Consider the following 23,541-nt stretch of genomic DNA (forward strand, 5'->3'; position numbering starts at 1 on the left):
CAAATCTTAATACAGTTTATATCCATCTTGAGTTAAAAATGACCTGTAGCATGTAGCTAGGGGTGTATACCATTAACATGTTGGCTAGTGGAGTGAAAACAAGCTGGTGTGAGCCACCTAGGGTTGCCACCCGTCCCGTGTTGCGTCCCGTATTGAACTAATACAGGACGCGATTTGTCCCGTATTTTCATTAACGCCCCATACACACGTCTGTCACACACACATCAACACTAAATTTAACAATAATGAACAAAATAAAACACATGAAACATTAAGGCCAGCAAAATCTTTGTGGCGGGACAACAGGACCTGCTGCGCTCTGTGCCCAGATCTTTCTATGTTATTATTATTATTATTATTATTATTATTATTATTAATAAGCCTGAGGGGAGGACTCGGGCTCGGGCTTCACCTCCAGGTAGGGGTTGGGAATTGGGAATTAAAAGTTGCGTTCCGTATTGAACCAATACGGACATATATTATGCTCTTATTTATTGATGTCATAATATACAGGTGAAGGTCGTAAAATTTGAATATATTGCAAAACGTCATTCGTAGTAAATTTAACTAAAGGTGAAACAAAGATATCATTTCCCCACTACGTTCAAAGTGAAATATTGCAAGCCTTTATTTGTTATGATGACTTTGGTGATTATGGCTCACAGTTTTTGAAAACCCCAAATAAAAAATAAATTAGAGAATATTTTTTTTCCATCATCAAAATTATAACAAATAAAGGTTTAACATATCTTGCTTTGCATGTAATAAGACTAGGTAATATATTAGTTTCACCTTTTAAGTTGAGTTATTGAAATAAATTAACTTTTACACCATATTCTAGTTTAATTATTGAAATAAGTTCACTTTTAGACCTTATTCTAGTTGAATTATTGAAATACATTAACTTTTACACCATATTCTAGTTGAATTATTGAAATAAATTAACTTTTACACCATATTCTTCACCTGTATGTATATTATACATCTTGGCTGATGTGGACATACGTAGCATAGGAGGTCATTTAAGTTGCTAGTATGGTTGTCTGTCTGTACAGTCATGCAAGTTCAATGCTATTAAAGCACTTTAAACTTTAAATCAAAGCATTTTGTTTTTTCATATAAAATAAACACATTTTTATGCAGTTTAGAAGTGTTGGGGCTTTTTTTGGTTCCTGTGCTGCTGAAATCGGGCGTCCCTTATTTCTATTTCTGAAAGGTGGCAACCCTAGAGCCACCAGGCCTGTTGAGACTGGGCCGCTCACAGGTGGGATCACTCAGCCTCGTTGTTGTGCTTGTAATTGACCACAGGTGTTCTCACTCTGCACAATTTTTAACATCCAATCAGAATAGTCTCACCCGGCCTTCACAGGGATATAAAAACTGCTGCTGAAGCCCAAATCCATTATCCTCTTCTGCTGCAGTTGATTTTGTAGTATCTTTTGGTGGGACAAGTGAAGGCAAGATGGCAGCTGCAGGACTCCAGCTTCTTGGCATTTTCCTGGCAAGTATTGGATTTTTGGGAGACATCATTGTCTGTGCCCTGCCGATGTGGAAAGTGTCTGCTTTCATCGGGAACAACATCGTAACGGCACAGGTCTTCTGGGAAGGACTGTGGATGAACTGCGTGAAGCAGAGTACCGGACAGATGCAGTGCAAAACCTACGACTCCATGCTCGCTCTGCCACGAGACCTCCAGGCTGCACGGGCCCTGATCGTGATCTCCATCCTGGCCGCCTGCCTGGGACTGCTGTTCGCCATCGCCGGGGGGAAGTGCACCAACTGCATCGAGGATGAAGCAGCCAAGAGCAAAGTGGCCATCACAGCTGGCGTGATCCTCGTCATCGCTGGGATCCTGTGCCTCATCCCTGTGTCCTGGTCTGCTAACGAGGTCATCAGGAACTTCTACAACCCCATGATGAACAACGCACAGAGGCGGGAGCTCGGAGCGGCGCTGTTCATCGGCTGGGGGGCAGCGGGGCTCCTGATCATCGGCGGGGCGCTGCTGTGCTGCCAGTGCAAGAAACACAAGGACAGCCGCTACTCTGTTAAATACTCTGCCCCTCGCTCCAACGCCAGCGCTGGAGCCTACGTCTGACTGCAAGTTTCCCTAAAGGACTCAGACTTTTCAGGAATGTTTTAACTTTGTCTTGTAATAAACCTTACTTTGGCTTTTAATGAAGTGATTACTTTGGTTTTTTCTAATCTAAAAATTCACCTCAACTTCAGCAGAAGTTGGTGCAAAACTTCCCCAAAGGCAATTAGACCCTCTTGTTTTTAGGTGCAGGGAGTTTACACACTTGGTGGCACAACTTTAGCAGACTATTTGCAGGTGTGTACTGCAAGGAAGCTTGTCATTCATTTCATTCAAAAATTAAAACAAACTAATACAAATGTTCATAAATTGAAAAGGGAGCAGAAAGAAAATCTTATCTAATATGCCCCTTTTTCCAAGAAATTCACAAATATAAAATAAAATGTACTGCTGTCTATGGGTATGTCAATCAAACTTAACTAATTTCATTATATTAACATACAGGCTTTCATTCTTTTGAATGTAATGTTTGCTTTGGATTCTTTATTCAGATTGTTCCATAAACGATCCATCAATTTTGTCCTGAATCTTTGTTTTTAAAAAATCTGTTCGTTATACTAGCTTTCTTTTTTTCTTTTCTGAATTTTTTTTATGAGCTTTAAACATTTGCAGAATACTATAGTCTAATTCATGAAATTTCAACAATTTTAACTGAAGGAATAATGGGTTTGTTGGATCTCTATCGTTTCTACTGAATATTCTTATGGCTCTTTTTTGCAAAATGAAAATTGAATATGTTTTACAGGCATTTCCCCAAACAGTCGGTCAGATATGGAACAATCAGTGTTATATATATAAAATGTACAATGCTTTGTTGTCCAATGAATCCTTTACTTTGCGTAACAGAGCAATTGTTTTTGATATTTCTATCTTTGTTTAATGTATATGTGATTTCCAATTCAAATTCTCATCCAGCATGACACCCAAAAACTTGTATCACATTTGGCACTTGCATGAGGCTAACCGAGGCTCCCCTAGTCCGGTTCACTCTTACCAGGTCTAACAAGACAAAACGTAACTCGGCAAGGACTCTTAACTTACCAGATACCCAAGATGGACCTTTAAAATCTTGCTGTTTTGGTAATGGTTGGTTGAAATGCACTTGTAGCCACAAACACTTTACACCACTTTACACCACTTTACACCAACTCTGGGCTACAGGTTTGTGGACATGCCCCATCAGTCTTTATAGATTTGACCCTGAACAAGAGGCTTTGTTAGGATCCCAAAGCAAGCTTTCACACTTGTTTGCCACCCCCCTCACAGTATATTCATGCAGGAATCAGGACAAGCAAGAAACCTGATCCACAAACTAGCGAGTCCCCTCCCAGCCGCTCTCAACATACCTGCGCTGCACAAACACACAACCAAAGATTCCCCGGGTGAAAGCTTGCTGTAAAATGGTTTAGCTCAATAGAGCTGTTTGTCTTCAACTAATTTCTCGGATTGTTTTTTTTTGGGGGGGGGGACGAAATGCAGACTCAACTTGTTGGTTTTCTCCTGGCATTCATTGGCTTTCTTGGAACTATACTCATCTGTGCACTGCCGATGTGGAAGGTGACAGCCTTTGTTGGGGCAAACATCGTCACTGCTCAGGTCTTTTGGGAGGGTTTGTGGATGAACTGCGTCATACAGAGCACAGGCCACTTGCAGTGTAAAGCCTATGATTCCCTCCTGGCTCTGCCACCAGACCTGCAGGGGGCCCGGGCCCTGATCTGCGTCTCTCTCGCTGTCAGCGTGGTGGCCATTGGGCTCACGGTGGTTGGAGTCCGCTGCACAAACTTCTTTCATTACGACAGGCTGACCAAAACCAACGTCGGCATATCTGGAGGCGTGGTGTTCATACTCGCAGGGATCCTGTGCATCATTCCCGTCAGCTGGTCGGCTCACACCATCATCACAGGATTTTATAACCCTGAAGCCAGTGAGGAGAGGAGGGGGGAACTCGGAGCCTCCATGTATGTGGGCTGGGTTTCTGGAGCTCTGCTCGTCATCGGAGGAGGGATACTGTGTGGTACCTACAGATTCAGATGACAAGGTGCATCCAGAATGGACAACATTCTGTCAAGCTTTAATTCAAGCACTAATTTTAATGTTTGATTCATTTTTAAATTGCACTGACATGTTGCAACAAAACATGTAACTTATTGAAGTAAACTGCATGGGCAGGTCCTGATGTACAGAGGTTGACTGCATGAATGAAATGACAATAGTAGAACCCTGGTTTAATTAACTTGGCTGAAGCCATTTATGTGAATGTAAACTGAAGAATGAAGTTTCCTCTGAAGATTTCTGGGTTTATTTATTTGTGCATTTTAACTGGCATTCAGTGCTGTAAGTTTAAATGCAACTTTTGTTTTGTTTTGTTGTTTTTTAAGAATTTAGATTTTTTTTAAATTTATTTTTGTATGTTTTTCCGCTTAAAGAATTTCCATAAACTGTAATAAAAATGAATCAGCCAAGAAAAGCCTAACTATTAATAACTGTTTTATCAAAGAGAAAATTGAAAAAAAGCTGCCTTCAACTGATTTATTTTTTATTATCCATTTTTTCATTGTTTGTGACACTAACCAGCTGTCGAGTATGTTTTACCATGTGAAGAGGACAGAAATGTTAATTTTTGTATTCAACAAAACATGTTGTTCTTTTACTTCTCTCACACTTTAAAAAACACATTTTCAAGACATGCATAGTGATTGCCATCTTTATGAACTTTCTAAGATATGATCAATTTGTAACTGTATATGACACACACACACACACACACACACACACACACACACACACACACACACACACACACACACACACACACACACACACACACACACACACACACACACACACGTCGAATTAGAACTATGTTGACTTGAATGAAGCCCCAGGGCATCACTTTAACTCTGTAAATACAACCCATAGTTTGTCTTGACTACACGATCAGCCTGGATGGATACGACGCAATCTGAGTGGGGAACTTTTGTCCACAATCCTTCAAACAGATCATTGAAACCAGACGAGGGAAACTGACTACGGCTCATCTGTTGGATTTGCAAAGTGTTGTTGTCCTGACAACGTCCTGAGACAGTTGTTTGTGGCCACTGATAGTTTTTGTTTAGATCCTAATTGATGGTGACAACGGCCCCATCTTGTTGGCAGACATGAAACAGAAGAGCTGGTAAACCAGTGTGAACACAAGGTTTCCAAAAAGAACAAATACTGTAGCTGAGGCAAAAAAAAGAGTCAAGTAATGTGTTCTAGGGAGGTGAGGAAAGATGAGTAAAAGCTCATCATTTAACATTTCTGGACTAGAATGTGTCTGTGCGTGTCTCTAAATGGGGAAAATGAAGATAGATTCAAAATCTTCTGAAATTAAAAGTTACATTTATTAAACATATTCATATTAATGTATTTATTGCATTTTTTTCACTCTTTTCTAGGCCTCCCTGTGTCTGTAAAGCACAAAAAAGTATTTCAGTATTGCAAAGTTGGAATTTTCCATGAGGAACAATATGGTGAAACATGAGGTAGACTGGCCTGAATAAGTCTCAGGAATGTAAGTGTTTGTTAAATATTTGAATATTTTCACATGAAAACAATGTAATAATCTGAGATGAAATAACATTTTATTAAAATAACTAAAAAGCGAAACATTGAGATGACAACAGTGCATTTTTGCCACCTATGTCCCTGATGCCCCCAGTCATCGTTTTATCAATACAATCACTGTATTTCTTTATAATCTAATGATTTATCTTTGTTATTAAATGTTTTATTTGCAAAATAGACAGACAGTTTATACATATTTCTCTACAATTTGTACACATATTAAGTCTCATCATCTACACATAGAAGAAAGAAAACACAAAAGAAAAGGGAAAGAAGGAAAAAAATCAATAAATAAAAGTAACCTAGAATTTAAATAACAGGGCATCCTTGCAAAAGCACTTAAATACTCCCGGCACTCCTATACAGGTATATATACCAAAGATAATAGGCAACTGTCAACTCCCAAAAGAGGGAAAACAATGGTGATAGTTAAAGAATAACATAACAGTCGTTATAATAGAATATTTATCTGCACTATACCCCATCTTTCATGTATTTTCTCCCTTAAGCAGTATGTTATCATGGGGTGATAATATCCCCAGTGACACAAGCAAAAATCACTCAAGTGATAATATTAGTAATTAAATAAGGATAGTTTGCTGCATATATGTATAGCAATGATTTATCTTTAAATCTACAGAACAAAGAATTCTGGATTTTTAATTTATTAACATACAGTACAAACAGCGACAAAAGACGACATCATGACATGTGTGTGTGTGTGTGTGTGTGTGTGTGTGTGTGTGTGTGTGTGTGTGTGTGTGTGTGTGTGTGTGTGTGTGTGTGTGTGTGTGTGTGTGTGTAAATAATATGATGAAAGTAGATAAATAAATTAAGAATATTAACACAAGAATAAATAAGTGAACAAATAAATAATTATCATATAGAGTGGTGTAGCACGATATAATATAAATATAGCATAATAATATAGTAATATCCTAATATAACATAATCATTTTTATAATATTATAACATATAACAAAATTATATCACCACACTACAATATATAACAATATAATAATACTATAGTTTAACATCCCATGAGATTTCATAACTTAATATACCGTAATAATACACTATGAAACAATATATCATGATAATGCCAAGAATAATTATTAGAATTAGATTTGGTAATTTATATATTGCAATGAGGGGTGAGGTCAGACCGGGGCATCAGGGACGTCAAGAATTCTTGATTTTAATGTTACACAGTGTTTGTATGCCGGTTCTGCTTCTGGGACTTTCCTCTATGTCATCAGTTGTTGCATCTCTGAAAGTTTGTGATCCCTTGTATCAGTGTTTGGAAGCAAACTGGTTTGGTAGGATTTCTTCACAGGCTAGTTTCAGCTTTAAGGCAAAACAAGCAAACTCCTCCTCTGGCCCCTTCATTCACAACCAAACCAGCGACATAGGAAGCCGGCGTCAGCTTCCCTTGTGCCAGCCAAGAACCTCTAACGGCTGCAGATACTATACTTGAGGAGCACACGCCTCTCTGAATACAGCGACAGAGCTTCAGGATGGTGTCCGGTGGAAGACAGCTCCTCGGTTTGGCCCTGGCCATTATCGGCTGGCTGGGAACCATCGTCATCTGCGCTCTCCCCACGTGGAAAGTCACAGCTTTCATTGGAGCCAACATCGTCACCTCTCAGGTGATCTGGGAAGGTATGTGGATGAACTGTGTCACCCAGAGCACAGGCCAGATGCAGTGCAAGGTCTACGATTCACTACTGGCCTTACCCCAAGACCTGCAGGCCGGCAGGGCTCTCGTTGTCATCGCCATCCTCATCGGGGTCATTGGGATCTTGCTGGGTGTGATTGGGGGCAAATGCACCAACTTTGTACCGGAGGAAAGGGAGAAGAGCAGGGTGGCTATTGCCTCTGGAGTGGTGTTGATCATCGCAGGCGTGCTGGTGCTCGTCCCCGTCTGCTGGACCGCCAACACCATCATCCGTGACTTCTACAGCCCGCTCACCATCAGCGCTCAGAAGAGGGAGCTGGGAGCCTCCCTGTACATCGGCTGGGCCTCTGCAGGACTGCTGTTCCTGGGCGGAGGCCTCCTCTGCACCTCTTGTCCCCCCCGAGAGGAGAATTACTATGACGTCAAATACAAGAATCCTCGCTCTGCTGCGGAAAGCAGCAAGGCCTACGTTTAGATCTCCAAAGCTGTGATGGACACCAATAAGACAAAGTTTTTTTATGAACATTTGCCCATTTTTGTCAGATGAAGATGAGTTGAAGTCACAAAATTATTGATGTGAATTTTTGCTGTATTTTCAATATATATTTTAGTCTAAAAAACATGAATTCATTTATATTGTAAAGTATGCAGAGTTTTAAATCTCTTTTGTTATAATTAATGTACTTTCCCGCTCATTTTTCCCAAAGTGATTTTGTTAGCTTATTCTTGAAGCCACAATCCCACGCTCATTTTATCATAATGTTATTTGATCATATCTGTTTAAGATTTTAAGTCTGTGCATTAATGATTTCTGAAATCCAGCCATGTAAATGCTGCTCTAATTTAAAGCCTGGATTTTAGTTGTTTGTTTTTTTATCCAAGTGGTAAAAAATTATGATTATCTGAGACTTTCATTATATGCCTACATGAAATTTGACTTGTTTTGGTTGATATATGTTTTTTTTTCAGTTGCTATTTGCAATTAAATTAAGTTCATATGCAATATGTTTTTTTCTTTTTTTCCCTCATTGCATAGCAGGTCACTTAACGTGATGACAAAAGAAAAGAATGTGAGGTGGATCTGGTTTTGTGAGAGCACAAGAAACAATCCTGATAAACAGGTTGAGTCACTGTATCCGGCCTGCCAAAGTTACACGACTAAATAAACTAAGACCGTACGACACTACGTTCATGCGTCATGCTTCTGGTTCAGCTCATGTGCTAATCAGGATAGAGGGTCAGAGTTGTCAGAGAAGATGAAAACACAAATAATGACGATAATGTTAATTAGCTTAATTCCTAAAAAAGTTTTTCCCTTCCTAAACAAAGTTACAAGATGCCGTCACAAAACAGAGTGTAAAATATAAGGGAGAAATACCAAGAAGTTCCAACGTAGCATCTACATAAAAAAAAAAGAAAAAGCACAAAGGTCTGGTGGGTGAGTACATCCCACACTGCAAAAACTCATTATTATTATTTTTTTTTTTATTGAGCTTTATTTCGAATATGCAAATTAAAAAAGAACAATATTAAAAAGTAAAAAAAATAAAGTACAAATATATATATATATATATATATATATATATATATATATATATATATATATATATATATATATATATATATATATATATATATATATATATATATACACATACATGTACATACATACATGTATCTCAAAATCTTAAAATCTTAACAGGAGTATTTGTCTTATTTCTAGTTAAAATGTCTAATTTTTAGTCTAACAATCTCATCACACTTAAAACAAGAGTCATTACCAAAAAAACTTGTTATTTGACCATTTTCACCAGTTTCAAGTAAATTTTCACTTGAAATAAGTAGAAAAATCTGCCAGTGGGACAGGATTTATTTTCTCATTACAAGCAAAAAGATCTTGTTCCACTGGCAGATTTTTCTACTTATTTTAAGTGAAAATCTACTTGAAACAGGTGAAAATGGTTGTTTTTTCCAGTGATGAGTCTTGTTTTAAGTGTAATGAGATTTTTTTTTACTAAAAATGAGACATTTTAACTAGAAATAAGACAAATATTCTTGTTGAGATTTTGAGTTTTTGCAGTGCATAGTCCACAGACTCAGCCTCTGCTAGGAAAAACATTTCTATGGTAACAGGGAGGTCTTCAAAGTATTCCTTCCACAGTCCAGTGGTATCCCCAGATGCGGTGAGCATCGCCCCCTCACTGTACGTAGTTCTGGTGAAGACTGCCCTGCTTGCCTGAGGAGCCAGATGGTATACCAGAATCACTGAGGTTGAAGTCCGCTATTCCTTTTCAATAAGTAGGAAATAAATGTTAATGCACATGACCATTGAGAAGTTGTGGATGTCTTTGTTGTTTGGTTATATTGTTAATTATAGCTAAAGATTGTTAAAAAATAACAATCTCCACTCCACGTCTCGTTGCTTTGGTCCACACCATTCTTTAAACTGCTCCAGAGACTTTACGGCTGATTTTAGTTTGAATAACTCTGGAGACTTAATGTGAGACTAATTCTGTTGTTAACATATCCTATTTTACACTGGATATACCTGCGTCAATATGAAAATCAGTCTAAACTTACTTTTCATTTGACTGAGAAATGATTTAGCTATCTGTCCACTAACGTGTCATCATCTCAGAGCTGATGATCTGTCGCTCCAACCAGTTCAGCTCACCTGACACTTCATCTGAATGCAGACAGGACTTTCTTTACTACAGGCTTTCTGCTCAAATGTACGATAGTATAGCATGTAATGTTTCTTAAAACTGCAGTCCTGTAGACTTGTTAGGATGTGACTGCCTGCAAATGTCATGTTGAAATATTTTTGTAGAAGAAGTAACCGATTACCTGGTTAACTTAAGGCTTGCTCAGGTCAGCTGATGTCAGCGGTCTTTTGAGTGTTCCATCCTATCAGTACCCCTGTGGCTACAAATGAAAATAAATAAATGAATGGCCAACGCTTAACAAGCACATTTTACTTATTTAGAAAAAGGAGGGAACACTTGATACAAATGAAGACTGACATCTCAATTTTAAATATATTAAAGTTTCCAACTACACCTGCTCTTTTTTCATAAATAGAAGAAAGGTTTCAGAAATGTTTTACTTTATTTATTTATTTATTTTTTATGATTAATTTCTATCTATCATCACTTTTGTATTTATGGCAGTCTGGTTCCCTCCTCCACTGCTTATCGATTAATTAATTAATTACCTCACAATATAACTGACAACCACAACTAGTCACAATTATAACAATAACTAAGTACCGGACTCTGCATTGCTGTAATCTCAAACTTCATCTACACACCCCGTACAGACCCCCCTTTCTTTCACTTATTTTATTTTGCATGTACCATAATCATGTACTGGCAGCACTTTAATATTTAACTATTTATTAGTATTTATCATGTACCACAGCAGGTACTAAATAGCACTACAGCACTTTAGTTCTCAAACCATTAATTTCCCCAGCACTGTTTTTATCGTCATTGACCTCTATTGTGAATGCATATGCTATGTTATGTGTGCTATATTGCTTTCTTTTTTTGTGATTGTTATTATTGTTGTTTGTATGATTTTTGCTGATTACATCTGGCAGGGGGACTACCGATGTAAACCAGCCTATGGCTGCAATCTGGGTGCATCTACATCTTTTTTTTTCTCTCTTTAAAAAAAATGCGGATTTATGTACATTGTCCCTTACCAAATAAATAAATACATACATAAATAAATAAATCATTGTTCATGCTTCATTTAGTCTTAATAAAGTAGTCAAGAGCCGACCAATCCAAGTATCCTGGTTTTTGATGGCGACCTCTTCCAGGGTGGTCTCATGGCCTATTTGAGTTTTAACTTCACAATCTAAAAGATTTAACTGCATTATCTAAGGTATTAAGTATTTGAGCAGTCTAAATATTGTTTGATCAGGACCTGATCTATGTGACCTCAATGCTCTAAAAAAAAAAAAAAAAAGCAGTGGAATTACTCTGCTAATTGGACTTCATTGTAGCACTTTGGCCTAGACAGGACTGGTTTTGTGTGCATGACGCTGTTTACAAGGAAGCTACACTAGTGCGGTGTCCTCATATGGGCAGTTTCACAGGTTGGTGTGAGTGCCTGCGTCACTGTGAACCCAGGAAATACAAAACAAGGATATTATCAAAGGATGCTCTGGGAATCTTTTTATTTTTTTTTTTAAAGTTGACTCACCTAAATGTTCATTTCAACATCACAATAAAAGATAATAATCGTTTGAAGTACATGTGATGTGTTGATGTTCAAACCACACATTCTTCCCATACAAATACCGGTAGTGGAAAAAGGTGTGCGCATGGTTTCTGTTTGAGGTTTAGACCGATACTTCCAGGGGAGAGCATGCAGCAGTAGGACACGGGCCTGAATAGAGATTTATCCACATTGCTGCTGTGATGAGAAAAGATCCTGACAAACAATGTTGCTTCTTTCTTTTATAATGAGAAAACAGCAGAAAGACTGAGCTACATGAATAATATAGAGAATTAAGTTGACAACAATCCCAGAGAGGAGAGGACCAGCGAGAAGTTTTGTCATTAGTTTTCCAAGAAATTAGATAGAAGATTAAGCTTTGATAAAAGGTTTTGTGCTATGTGAACCTGTGTCCACGTATTTACCTAATCATGCAGACAAAAAGTGTGTGTGTGTGTGTGTGTGTGTGTGTGTGTGTGTGTGTGTGTTTGTGTGTGTGTGTGGGGGGGGTTTGTTTGAAACCAGTTTTTCTGCAGTTGTCGGAGGAAACTGGTTTTGGTTTTCTCTGAGGATACTGTGTTCAACATTTCTCTGCTTTTGTTACTTAAAAACAATTTCTATTATTTCCTTGTTTACACACACATATTTCTAATCAGACTTAATCAAATTTAGTAAAACTTGTCATCAGTAATAACCAATACATCTAATAAACATGTTTCATACCCATAAGTCTGTTGTTCCTAATTAATTTCCTTTTAATATGTGTAAGTGCCTGTTCCAAAGATAACCTCATCAGGTGGATAATGATGGAGGGAATAGATGATGTCACTGCCACTTGTCTCTCTCTCTCTCTCTCTCTCTCTCTGTCTCCATTGCTGCCTCTCTCTCTGCCTCCTCCTCTTTCATTCCCCATCGGAGTAGGTGTGGCGCATGTGCACCTGACCAGTAGCACACCGGCAGCCGCTCAGGTGACAAAAAAGAGGAAGAAAGAAAGAAAGAAAGAAAGGGAGAAAGAGAGTAGAGCAGCGAGCGATGGGAAAGGGGAGGGACGGAGACAGATGGAAACAGGCTGTAAACAAATGAAGTTAAGCTGAACTGAGTCACACAGGTGCAGTTCAGTAGAGGCTACTGGAAGGAGAACGACCAGCCAAAACTGTCAAGAAGAGCTTTGCATTCTGGAGACAGATGAATCCAACGCTGCCAACACAGTAAGAAATGAATATGCACAGAAATGGAGGTACACTGACAAAAAGCACCATGTGCTGAGAAAGGCGGAGAGACTGACGGAGGGAGTTCCAGAAAAGGTAAAGCAAGCTCCAAGGCATTGAAAGAAAACACCCGATCTGCAACGATTCTTCAAGCAGCTTCAGCCATCGTCGCTCTGTCTCCACATCATGGCTTCCATGGGGATGCAGATGTTGGCCAGTGCCCTTTGCCTGGTGGGTTGGGCGGGGGTCATCATCTGCTGCGTGCTCCCGGTGTGGAGGGTCACCGCCTTCGTCGGCAGCACCATCGTGACCTCGCAGACTATCTGGGAGGGGATCTGGATGACCTGCGTGGCTCAGAGCACGGGACAGATCCAGTGTAAACCCTACGACTCCATGCTGGCTCTGACCTCTGACCTGCAGGCCGCCAGGGCTCTCACCGTTCTCGCTATCGCTACAGGAGGCATGGGCCTCATCCTGGCGTTCGTCGGGGGAAAGTGCACTCGCTTCTTGGACGAAGAAGGACCGGGGATGAAGGGAAAAGTGGCTGTGGCTGCAGGGGTGGTGTTGATAGCCTCGGGCGTGCTCTGCTTGATTCCCACGTCGTGGACGGCCGGGGCGGTGGTGCGGAGGTTCTACAGCGCGTCCCTAGACGTCCAGCGGAGGGAGCTGGGAGCCTGTCTGTACATCGGTTGGGGGGCGTCCATCTTGCTGGTTCTCGGAGGCGGTTTGTTCATCAGTTCAGCGTGCTCAAACAAAGACCTACACACGAACAAGAGCCCGTCTGTGCGTTACCTGGTGGCCCGCTCCCCCAACGGGTACAGCCAGGTGGGTTCTGGCCGCGGCGCGGCGCCCTCGGCGGCGTCCGCCAGGCCTCCGAGCTACAACGGAAGTACCGGAGAGCCTCGGCTGTACGCACGGCCTCCGTGGGAGCAGGAATCGAGCCAGGGGTCCCAGCGGTCGCGGCCACCGTCCTCAAAGTCCCAGATGAGCAGACCGGGGTCCACAAAATCTGAACACAGCGAGGCGCCGTCGACAAAGTCTCAACTGAAACGAGCAGAAATGGATGAGACTTTATCAGCCAGGAGTGAGAATGAAGATGCAGCTGAAAACCCTGCAAAAACATACCTGTAACATGAGCACAGACACAAGAAGACTTACATCTATGTTGTAACGTTTACATCAATGCTTATCTATGAGTAGGAATGTAGTTCATGAAAAGTAGTTTATAAAACCGGACGTTTGTGAGGGTATAACTAACCTCTGATGTATAAAGGCTTTATAAAGTTATATGTACTTAAACTGACCGTAGTCATTTATGGACAGTTTTTATCTTTAAAATGAATTAATACTTTTATTTAAGCCCTTGATATTAGTTAAAACTCATTAATGTGGAATTTCACACTGGTATAAAGCATTTTCTTTTTCAGGGTTAGACACGCTGAACACAGATGAACGATGGATTTTACCACAGACGTTTTACTTTATGCTGTTACATTTTTAATGGAGCACGAAGTATCAATGTACTTTAATGTAAATGTGTTAATATTATGTCTTCATGTCTATAGCACATTTTAGTTTCCTTACAAGTACAAATGACCATAAAAACAGTTTACTTGTCGTACACACAGAGGTTCGTCGACGGGTTATTGTCAGTTTTGAAGCAATAGCATTTCCTTGTAATTTTATTTTATTTAAACACATTACTAAATAAAGTGTACTTTTTAATACATTTTTATGATTTGACTCATTAAGGTGTATGCTCATTCATTTCCGATCATTAAACACGCTGAGGAAAAGAATCTTTTGGGGGATTCCCCTGGACTTGCAGACTTGTTCTTGGCTATCACAACCACAGGACAAACTGGTTGGACAGAGAGTCTGATCACGGCAGCAGCTTTGTTAAGAAGAAGCGCAGTGTGTTTGCAGGTTTAGCTTTAGTTTCAGTGAATCATGATTACGGAACTTAGTGGGTTTCACTAATTCAAATGTGCAGAATCGTCTCTAGCACGTCACAGTGTACCACTGTGCGGGGTTCAAAATGTACAACTTAAAATTCTCACGCTCATTCAGGCTTTTGAGATAAAGATATATGACAACTAAAAAAAAAGGCCTTCCCTTCAATAATATGGTATAGTCGCTAATCTTCGAGCGTGATTAAGTGATTAAAGACATGTACATGCCTCTGCCATATCACAATATGAAAGAAAAGAACAAAAGAACAATTTATTAGTTTTAACATGTATTTTTTTAATGAATTTATGGACATATTTACATTCACAATGTCTGGAAAGAAAAATACATTGTATTTATTAAACAGTAGTATAGTTTTCTGTCGAGACAATAATTCATCAAATATAGATATTCCTGATCTATCATTTTGTTTTCTCCCCTAAATTGTGCCTGTGGTGTTTATTTCAGAGGATTATTTTAATATTTTCTGATTTGAGCTCTTAACAAAGATGTTGATGTTTATGCTGACGAAACACTGACCCCTTGAGGTCCATGGTGCTGACACACAGTTTAACTCTTGGCAGGCTGGTAGACGTAGACTTAAACCTCAGCAGATAAATAATATGGCAGTGACTTCAAAAACCTTTCTGGAAAAATGGGATCTGAACAGAAGCTGAGGATTATTGTTATGAAGTGACGTCTTCTACTGAGCTTCATTAAACGGGACCACAAGTAGGGGACAAACACATTTTGTTATGATTACTTTCAAATTTGATAAAGCAAATTTGTTCTTACAGGAGCAAACATATATGTATAAAAAAAAACAATATAAAGCATTGTAAAGAAAACGTAAAAGAAAAGATTCCTCCAAAAAAAGTAAAACCTAACATGTCACATGCACAAGAAATGGATTACGTGCATGTTCTTATTCCTTTTCTTTTGCATTCCTTTTCTTTTGTATTACATTGTGATTTACAACAAACCTTCACAGAAGATTACATGTTAGCTACTATATTCTGCCAAATACACTTACTGTATTTCTTACATGATTGAAATGTATGGTTCAAACCCTTTAAATGAGATATTACATTAGATGACAACAGTACGCTGGGCTGCTGTGCATATGGAAATAAAATCACAATGTCATTCATTTAAATGCTTACTTCAATAGGAAATACATAAATAAATAAAATGATGTCAAAACCAAGATATTTAGTTTTAGTTTTAAAAGATGAACTCTTTTTTCCAATTTTATGGCAGTAATATGTTTAAAGTATGTTGATAAAGGGTTCAGCTGAAAAAGCAGCCTCATGTTTAATAAATAGGAAATGAGTCAATAGCCTATAGTGTTAACGGAGGTGAAGGGGACAACTGTCCTGTTGTCTGGCAAATAAAAGTTTGAAATCAGACACAGGCTAGAAAAACATTATAAATACGAAACACAAAGAAACTGAACGTTCCTGGTCTTCAGAATGTCGAGATCAAACACAGAAGGTTCACCTGTGTGGAACATCACAGCATTCCTGTCGCACGTTACTTCAAAAACATCATCTAAAACCCACTAAATCCATGCCGGTCACACGGAGAGACTGAGAGAAAGTGCACACATTTAATTCCCCTTGTATACAATCAAGTTGTGCTTTAAGGAAGAGATCCAAACATGAGTAACCACCGTCACTTTCCGAAAGGGGTCAAGTGTAATCTGGAGGACGGCAATGTAGGCAAATTAGGATTACAAGTAAAATGTCTTTAAGAACAACAAAAAAAAAGAAGAAACTCCATTTGCCTTTTTTTTTAGGCTTTTGAGGGTTATGTTGACCTGGTTGAGTCAAGACCAGTTTTTCATGGATTCGTTATTAATGCATTCACACGCATATAATAACTGTTTATTTATTCCTCTGCTTTGTATCTATTTATTTTAATATATGTTCCAGCAAACTGGGAGCCTTTCTAGACAGTAGATCCTCATGGTGTCACCAGAGTCAGGACAATAAATAAATTATCCTTGTGTAACTGCAAAATCAGCCCTGTTTTAGACAAAGGCCATTTGGATCAACACACACCTGAGGAGAATTGAAAATCTGGAAAAAGACAGCTTCTTCTGGATGAAACTGCACCATGATAGTGAGGCGGCTGCATGAACATGTAAGTAGGCTGAGCAGGCAGATGGATGCAGGAGTCCAGCAGCATCAGCTCAGCAGATACTCACACCAGCAGAGCTGAGGTCCAACTCAGCAATAAGCAGCTACTCTGAGATGTCAGGGAGATTATCCCAAGAGGAGATAACATTCCTCACATCAGTTTCTTGGGAGAAACCGGTCACACCGTTCCCCGTTCCTGTATCGGTCAGACAAAAGTCACGTCTGCCTGTAATTTCTGTCAGAGTCAACGGAGTACGTAAGTTACCCAGAACATTTTTTGTGGGAGCCCTTCATTTTCTTCAGATTCAGACAGTAGATATTGCATCCTTGAAACATTAAACTTAAGTGTCAAAATATAGTTTAAAGGGCTTTCTCCACAAATCAATGCTTTTACATCATAACTGAAGTAAAACTACAGCAGAAATGAATATTGTATTGCTTATTTTAACAGAAAAGGCAGTGGGTGATGGAATCATGCTGCAAACAGCGAGGTCTATGCTGCTGTGAAAGCTGTGCAGAAACTCTTGTCTGGACCATTCGAATGAACTCAACTACCAAATGCTACAAAGAAGAACTTTCTGATCAAGCCTTTTTCTTCCAAAAGTTCCAAAATTATGAAAAAGAATCTGAACCTCAAACAAGTAAGCACCCTGCAAACCCTGTCACCAGAGCAGGCACATTTATTCATACCGGAACTCAGTATTTTTGGAACAGACATTTGACTGAATCAAGTATTCTGAGTCTCTTAACATTTCCATGTGTGCAGTGTTTTGAGTTGGAAAACAAGAGAGTAAGAACAAGTTTGCATTCTCTATTTTTTAGGGAAGAAGACACAAAGTGATTGCAGAAGAAGACTTCGTAGAAAGAAGTTATCCTCCAACCACCGACTAACCCGCTCGAGAGCTTTGAGTTTCTAATATTAGACGACTGGAAACATTTTTAGTCCTAGCTGAAACTACCTTTTGAGCATTTGTGCTGCATATACGTGGTTGATTTAGCCCTATTGACAAGTGAGGTCAGCTCAGGGAGGTCTATAAGATCGAAACAGTCTAGAGTTAAGTCAGAGCCTAAGGAAGTCGCTAAACGTTTAGGAGCAGAAACTGAAAAGGCTCCGTCTCCCCGAGTCAGTGGAGTCCTGGGAACCACCGAGAGAATTAGATCCTCAGATCTCAGGGCTACAAGGGCAATGTCTATGTGCGAGCTCCAAAAGAGCATGTTTATCGGAAGTTCATAAACTTTTGATACTTTTTATAACTTGATATGTGTATCTGTATTTATAAACACTCTTGATGGATTGAAACCAAATTCATGTCCTGCTCAACATTTCACGATGTTCCATGTAGTTGGCAAAAGCAGTTTGTGTACTAAGTGCAATTCATGTTAAGCGTACTGATGCTGTCTTTAATATAAAATAGGGATTTCCAGCTATGGACGAAAAAAAAAAGAAACAGTGCAAAGCGATTCCCCCTGAACGTATGCATTGGTCATCATTCTCTAAAAAGCAGCTTACCAATTAAAAGCTTACAGTCGGAGTTCTTGATCTTTACAAGGTAATAGAACACCATTATTACTAATTTCTTTATTAAAGGAGCATGAGGCAGGATTGAGGCAGGATTTTTGAAAAAAATTCGTATACGTTTTAAGTTTTCTAGTAATAATGTCAGATGAAGCGTTCCAAACCAAAAAGAATGAGCCCTCTAGCGTATCTCTCCTTTGCCTTGAACAGGCTGTGTGCTGCAAAATGTGCTGCAATTCCGGGCTACAATTTCCCGCGCTGTCCTGTGGATGTGACGTCACATGACGCTGCATGCACGTTCTCCCCGTTCTCCCGTGCCGGCTTCGCTGTTGGCTGCAGTACCCCCAACGGCCGTCGTGGTGAAGGGTGGCGCTAGAGAGTCTCATTTCTTAAAAGGAGCCTCATGCTGATGTGAACTATACAATTTCTATAAAGATGTTGCTGTCACTGGAAGAAAACAAAAAATTGTCTTTTTGTTTCTTTTCACTGTGTACCTTGAAAGCACAATGGTCAAAATGATTGGAGTAAACATTTAAACCTCTCACTTTAAAAGTACAACAAATGCAGCCTGATCTCAAGGTGTGGGTGGAGGCTGGTCAACGATATCTGACCCTGCTGCACATCTAAACAGATCAATTAATTTAAGATTTTCAGCCCTAGACCACTACAGAAATGTGTTGTCTCAGTCTTTTAGAAGGTGGCCATTTAAGCCCAAATATCTGCACTGGAGAACACATTTCGCTGGAGAGATAGACCGCTTGATTTTACGTCTTTATAATGAGACTCTTATGTCCGTGCATTTACATCATTGAATTTTACTCCACAAACATGAGACACTACATACATGTAGAGGTCTTAATCTGTTTACAGTGCTCCTCAATCTTAAGACATATAAACATTGTGCACCCTAAAAGCAGCAAACTAATGTTTACAATGTAACCTTATTCTCATGCACAAATCTGGGATTTTCTTTATTTGATAAAAGAAAAAAAAAATCCAAAAAAAGGTTACTAAAATAATGAAAACTGTCAAAAGTAATACTTAATCATTTACTGAAAATACACAAACTACAATCAGACACTGCTTTTGAATTGTGGTTCAACAGCATTTAAAAAAAAACCCGAATTAAACTGGCCTTGACAAATTAGTTGGTGGTCCCAGAAAAGATTGAAAATAATTTGACCACAGCAACATGTTAAACTAAAGTGTGTTCTGTAGTCAGCATCACAAGTGTCTTCAATCTCACACTCGGTCGGTCGAGTTTTTAAAGGGTAAAGTTGTTACTTTTCCATTTGGTATCATCACACTGAACAGTGACCGAAAAAAAGGAGTATCAGAGAGAAACGTCCAGAGAAGCAGGTTAAAGGAAAGGGGTTACAAGACCATCTCCAAGCTTCTTGATGTTTCTATGAATACAGTTGTAAATTTCATAAGGAGGTTTAGTGTCCATGATTCTGTGGTCAACTTCCCTGGAAATGGCCATGAGACGAAAACTGATGGCTTAACTCAAGAGACGGATAACACGAACAGTAACCAAAAAGCCCGGGAAAACCTTCAAAAGAGGTGGAGGCTGTTCAAGGTGGTACATCAGTGTCAGATGGTACCATTTGTTCCCGTCCGATCCAAAGTGGACTTAATAGAGGATGGCTGAGGAGGACTACCACTCCCCTAAGATAAAACAGTTTACTCCAACATGTTGAAATAAAATCACAAACATTTAAAATATTTAAAATCATTTGTGAAAGTATGTCATCTTAATTTGACACTCGGATGATTAAAGAAATCCTCACTTTTTGAATGTTATGGATAATTATTCAAATATTTCATCTTAAATAGTGCTGTTTTGGAGATTTATCACATTATTAGGCTGTTGTATAGCAGGTTATAGTCTTTTATAGAGGTAGACTGCCCCAGATATGTAGCCTTCCTCCTGCGCCGACACACCCCTCTCCCATTCGTCCACTTCCGTCACCTCTACACACGTCCAGAGCCCCTCTTCCTCCATCTTCCTCAGCTCGCTTTCAAGGGCAGCTTTGTATTCCAAATTGCCACAGTTACTTCTGGTTGTCATGCAAATGAGTCCACCTAGTGGGAAGATACAAGGGTGACACGCAGTAGAAGGGTGGTGAGAACGTAACCACAATAAAGTGCGTCTATACTGATATATGATCAGTATTGAAGCTTAAACAGAATAAATCCAAACTGAACTCTAACCTGATTTGGAGGCCTTGCACAAGTCTCTGGCCACACCAACAGGGACCTGGCCAACACTCAGTGCTCCCACGATCACAACCACATCAAACACACACTCTAGACAAGAGAAGATGGAAAGTACTTTCAGGCAAAATACACACCGAATGATGTGTGTTGTCGGGGCGTAACTGAGTAAAAAATGACAGATGAGCTGATTGATATTTAATGACTTACCCCAGTGTGCAGGGAGTGGTTCCTCCCCCAGCAGGAACTGCTGCAAGTCCTGGTACAACCCGCTCTCTCTGGCTACATCAAGCATAGCCTGGCTTCCATCAACACCCACAAAACGTGCAAATCCATGTTTTTTCATCTGTGCAACAAAGACATTTGCAGATGAATCACACTGATAATGATTTAGCCTAAAATAATAATAAACGGTTATTTCATAATAGGACATTTGTTTACATTTATTGAAAACACAGCATTTTAAAAAGTGAAAGAGATTTTATACACAGAAGTCAAACACTACAGACTCCTGCTAACAGGAGGACGTGTATTTCACCCAAATATTACATGAACTGTGACTGTGAATACGCCAGTACTCTTGTTTCAGACTCATCAGTGCAGGGACGAGTTACCTGCTTGGCCACGAGTCCTGTACCACAGGCCACATCGAACACAGCAGCTGCTTCCCGTCTACCGCTGTACTGGGACAAAATGCTGTTTGTTGCCAGACTAGGTGCACGGTAGTCCAGAACTGCCACATCCTTTTCAACAGGGCATAAAGACAGAAACCCAAGCAGTTATTTAAACATGTGAATTTGCATAATAAAACATAAAAAAACACCCCTGACTGTTGTGTGAAATATTCCAGAGATAGCATAAATGCATCTGATATAACAGCTGGGGAGCAAAAGTCTGAAATGTACCTTTACATAACTTTTTAAAAACCTCGGGGTGCCCTAACAATGGTGATTTCATGGCTTTGTAGAATATTTCTACCACTGAAAGCTTTTATGCAGCAGAAAATAACTCCTACTGGTAAAACGTGCAGTTTTAAGTGAGGGGACGTGGGCTAAGCTGTATTATGATGTCTTGGCTGAAAGCACAACAGAAAAATTGGTAGTCACGGGTAATGGACACAGGATCTCCAAAGAAAAGCATGGCTGTGAGCTCTCACAGCAGAGAATGCACAAAGTCTGAAACATATTTCATACTTGGCTGTACAAAGAACTGGGTGAAATTACATTTCAGATGCTTTAAGACATTAAGACATATTTTGGGTGTACTTTATAAAATGATAGAGTACACTGAATTGAACAGGAAGAAACAAAAATAATTTGCTGTTATCATCCAATATCACTTTTGTTACCTGGTCATAGTTATTCGCCCACGTGTTGTAGAAGTTCACCTTTTCTTCAGAAGTGGTGCATTTATGAGCTGATGATATCACTGCTTTCACATGTTCAAATGACGTCATAGCTGACATTAACAACCTGTTCAGAAGGAAACACACAAACACACACACACACACACACACACACACACACACACAATGTGGTCAGAAAAAAACATGTTAACATAATTTACTACATAATTGATAATCCCACACCTTAAGAACGTCTTCTCTTTTGTTTAGATTACGTTTACAATGGGTCGTTATGTGTTATTGCCTCTGATTTGGACGCAGGGCTAAAGTCATAACAGATTCTTCCTGCAGGTACAAATGCAGGTATTTCACACCAGGGGTCGTTTTTTACCGGTAGTTTCTTTCATCAAAAATCACACTTTTGCACACACGAAGGAAAGCATTAAAAAGTTCTTACAGCAAAATTAAGCATAAGGAAGCTACAGCTGTGGAAAGTAAGTTACCTTCACAACCAGTGAAAAGTGTCGGAGTTTCGCCTCTCAGGGACTTTCCGTTTATTCCTTTCAAAACAGCTGCTAGTGACTTCTAACTAGTGTTTGAACTTTGTGGTCTTCCCGTATGTTTGTAACCAGACAGAAAATGTCCCCTTCGAATATATTTTAGGATTTAAGTCCTGCTGATTTTTGCAGACACTATTATTTCACGAATCAGCAAGAAAAACAATTGCATAAATTTACTATTCAGCAACAACCGACTGGCTAACGGGACCATGCTTATGCACATGCGCACACATTTAAGCCTGATTTATGGTTCCGCGTTACACCAACGCAGAGCTTACGGCGTACGGTGTGCGTGGCCGCGTACCCTTCGCCGTCGATTTAACGCGGAACCATAATTCAGGCTTTAATGTGTGCGCATGTGCATAAGCATGGTCCCGTCTGCTATTCATGTTCCCAGCTTTGTATGGAGGTAGATTTGTGTCTTAATTATTCAATCAAAAAAAAGATTGCTTCAATCAAAAAAAAAAAATTTCAATTAAAAAAAAATTCACTTCAATAAAAAAAATTATTTCAATCAAAGAAAATAATACACTTGCCACTCAAACATGTCTGACTCTGGGGAAGCATCCACCCACTGCGGGATGTGTCAAAATTATTCAATCAAAAAAAAAAAAAGACTTCAAAACGTTTTTCACTTCAATCAATCAAAAAAAAAATCACTCCCTATTTCATCCTTATTTCAAAAAAATATTCTCAATCCCAAAAAAAGTGTTCAAATGCAATTTTTTGGGTCTCAAATATTTTTTTGCATTCAAACACTTTTTTTCTTTGATTGAAAAAGTGATTTTTTTTAATTGAAAATATTTTTTTCTTTTTGAAGCAACTTCTTTTTTGATTAAATGATAAAGACACAAATGTCCTATCCATAATATGACCCAAACACAAAAAAACACTACTTCAATCAAAAAAGTTGCTTCTAACAAAAAAACTTCACTTCTTTCAAAGAAAACATTTCCAATCAAAGAAAAACAGTGTTCAAATGCATTTTTTTTAGTCTCAAA

At 39.1% G+C, this 23,541-nt stretch overlaps 3 protein-coding genes across 4 annotated transcripts; 2 read left to right on the forward strand and 1 right to left on the reverse strand.

Moving 5' to 3' along the window:
• Window positions 1–1,462: 1,462 nt before the first annotated feature.
• Window positions 1,463–4,715, forward strand: cldnd (claudin d). 2 transcript variants are annotated; one of them, XM_061739741.1, is made up of 2 exons: window positions 1,463–1,945; window positions 3,572–4,715. In XM_061739741.1, the coding sequence occupies exons 1-2, from the start codon at window positions 1,463–1,465 to the stop codon at window positions 4,124–4,126; spliced, it is 1,038 nt and encodes a 345-aa protein (XP_061595725.1). In that variant the 3' UTR covers window positions 4,127–4,715. The 2 variants fall into 2 exon arrangements, with proteins under 2 accessions (XP_061595725.1, XP_061595726.1); XM_061739742.1 differs by lacking the exon at window positions 3,572–4,715 and having other exon boundaries at window positions 1,463–2,095.
• A 2,377-nt stretch (window positions 4,716–7,092) lies between these two features.
• LOC133459618 (uncharacterized) lies at window positions 7,093–14,499 on the forward strand. The gene is made up of 2 exons (XM_061739748.1): window positions 7,093–7,710; window positions 12,995–14,499. Exons 1-2 carry the CDS (start codon window positions 7,216–7,218, stop codon window positions 13,940–13,942), a joined length of 1,443 nt encoding a protein of 480 aa, XP_061595732.1. The 5' UTR covers window positions 7,093–7,215; the 3' UTR covers window positions 13,943–14,499.
• Window positions 14,500–19,056: 4,557 nt separating this feature from the next.
• mettl27 (methyltransferase like 27) lies at window positions 19,057–22,744 on the reverse strand. Its single transcript, XM_061740854.1, has 6 exons — window positions 22,484–22,744; window positions 21,984–22,107; window positions 21,250–21,378; window positions 20,846–20,981; window positions 20,633–20,728; window positions 19,057–20,503 (listed from the first exon to the last, which is right to left on the reverse strand). The coding sequence occupies exons 2-6, from the start codon at window positions 22,098–22,100 to the stop codon at window positions 20,301–20,303; spliced, it is 681 nt and encodes a 226-aa protein (XP_061596838.1). The 5' UTR covers window positions 22,101–22,107; window positions 22,484–22,744; the 3' UTR covers window positions 19,057–20,300.
• Window positions 22,745–23,541: the final 797 nt, after the last annotated feature.

This window comes from Cololabis saira, chromosome 14 (assembly GCF_033807715.1).
Source record: "Cololabis saira isolate AMF1-May2022 chromosome 14, fColSai1.1, whole genome shotgun sequence".
NCBI lineage: Eukaryota > Metazoa > Chordata > Actinopteri > Beloniformes > Belonidae > Cololabis > Cololabis saira.

Bases quoted from the DNA above. Each gene is read 5' to 3' on its own strand.
- cldnd (XM_061739741.1), top strand. From the start codon at position 1,463: ATGGCAGCTGCAGGACTCCAGCTTCTTGGCATTTTCCTGGCAAGTATT. The intron at 1,946-3,571 runs GCGGCGCTGTTC...GACGAAATGCAG, and splicing joins CACAGAGGCGGGAGCTCGGA to ACTCAACTTGTTGGTTTTCT.
- LOC133459618 (XM_061739748.1), top strand. From the start codon at position 7,216: ATGGTGTCCGGTGGAAGACAGCTCCTCGGTTTGGCCCTGGCCATTATC. The intron at 7,711-12,994 runs ATCGGCTGGGCC...CTCTGTCTCCAC, and splicing joins AGCTGGGAGCCTCCCTGTAC to ATCATGGCTTCCATGGGGAT.
- mettl27 (XM_061740854.1), bottom strand. From the start codon at position 22,100: ATGTCAGCTATGACGTCATTTGAACATGTGAAAGCAGTGATATCATCA. The intron at 20,982-21,249 runs GTAACTCGTCCC...TTTGTTGCACAG, and splicing joins CAGGACTCGTGGCCAAGCAG to ATGAAAAAACATGGATTTGC. The intron at 20,504-20,632 runs GTTAGAGTTCAG...TCTTCCCACTAG, and splicing joins GTGCAAGGCCTCCAAATCAG to GTGGACTCATTTGCATGACA.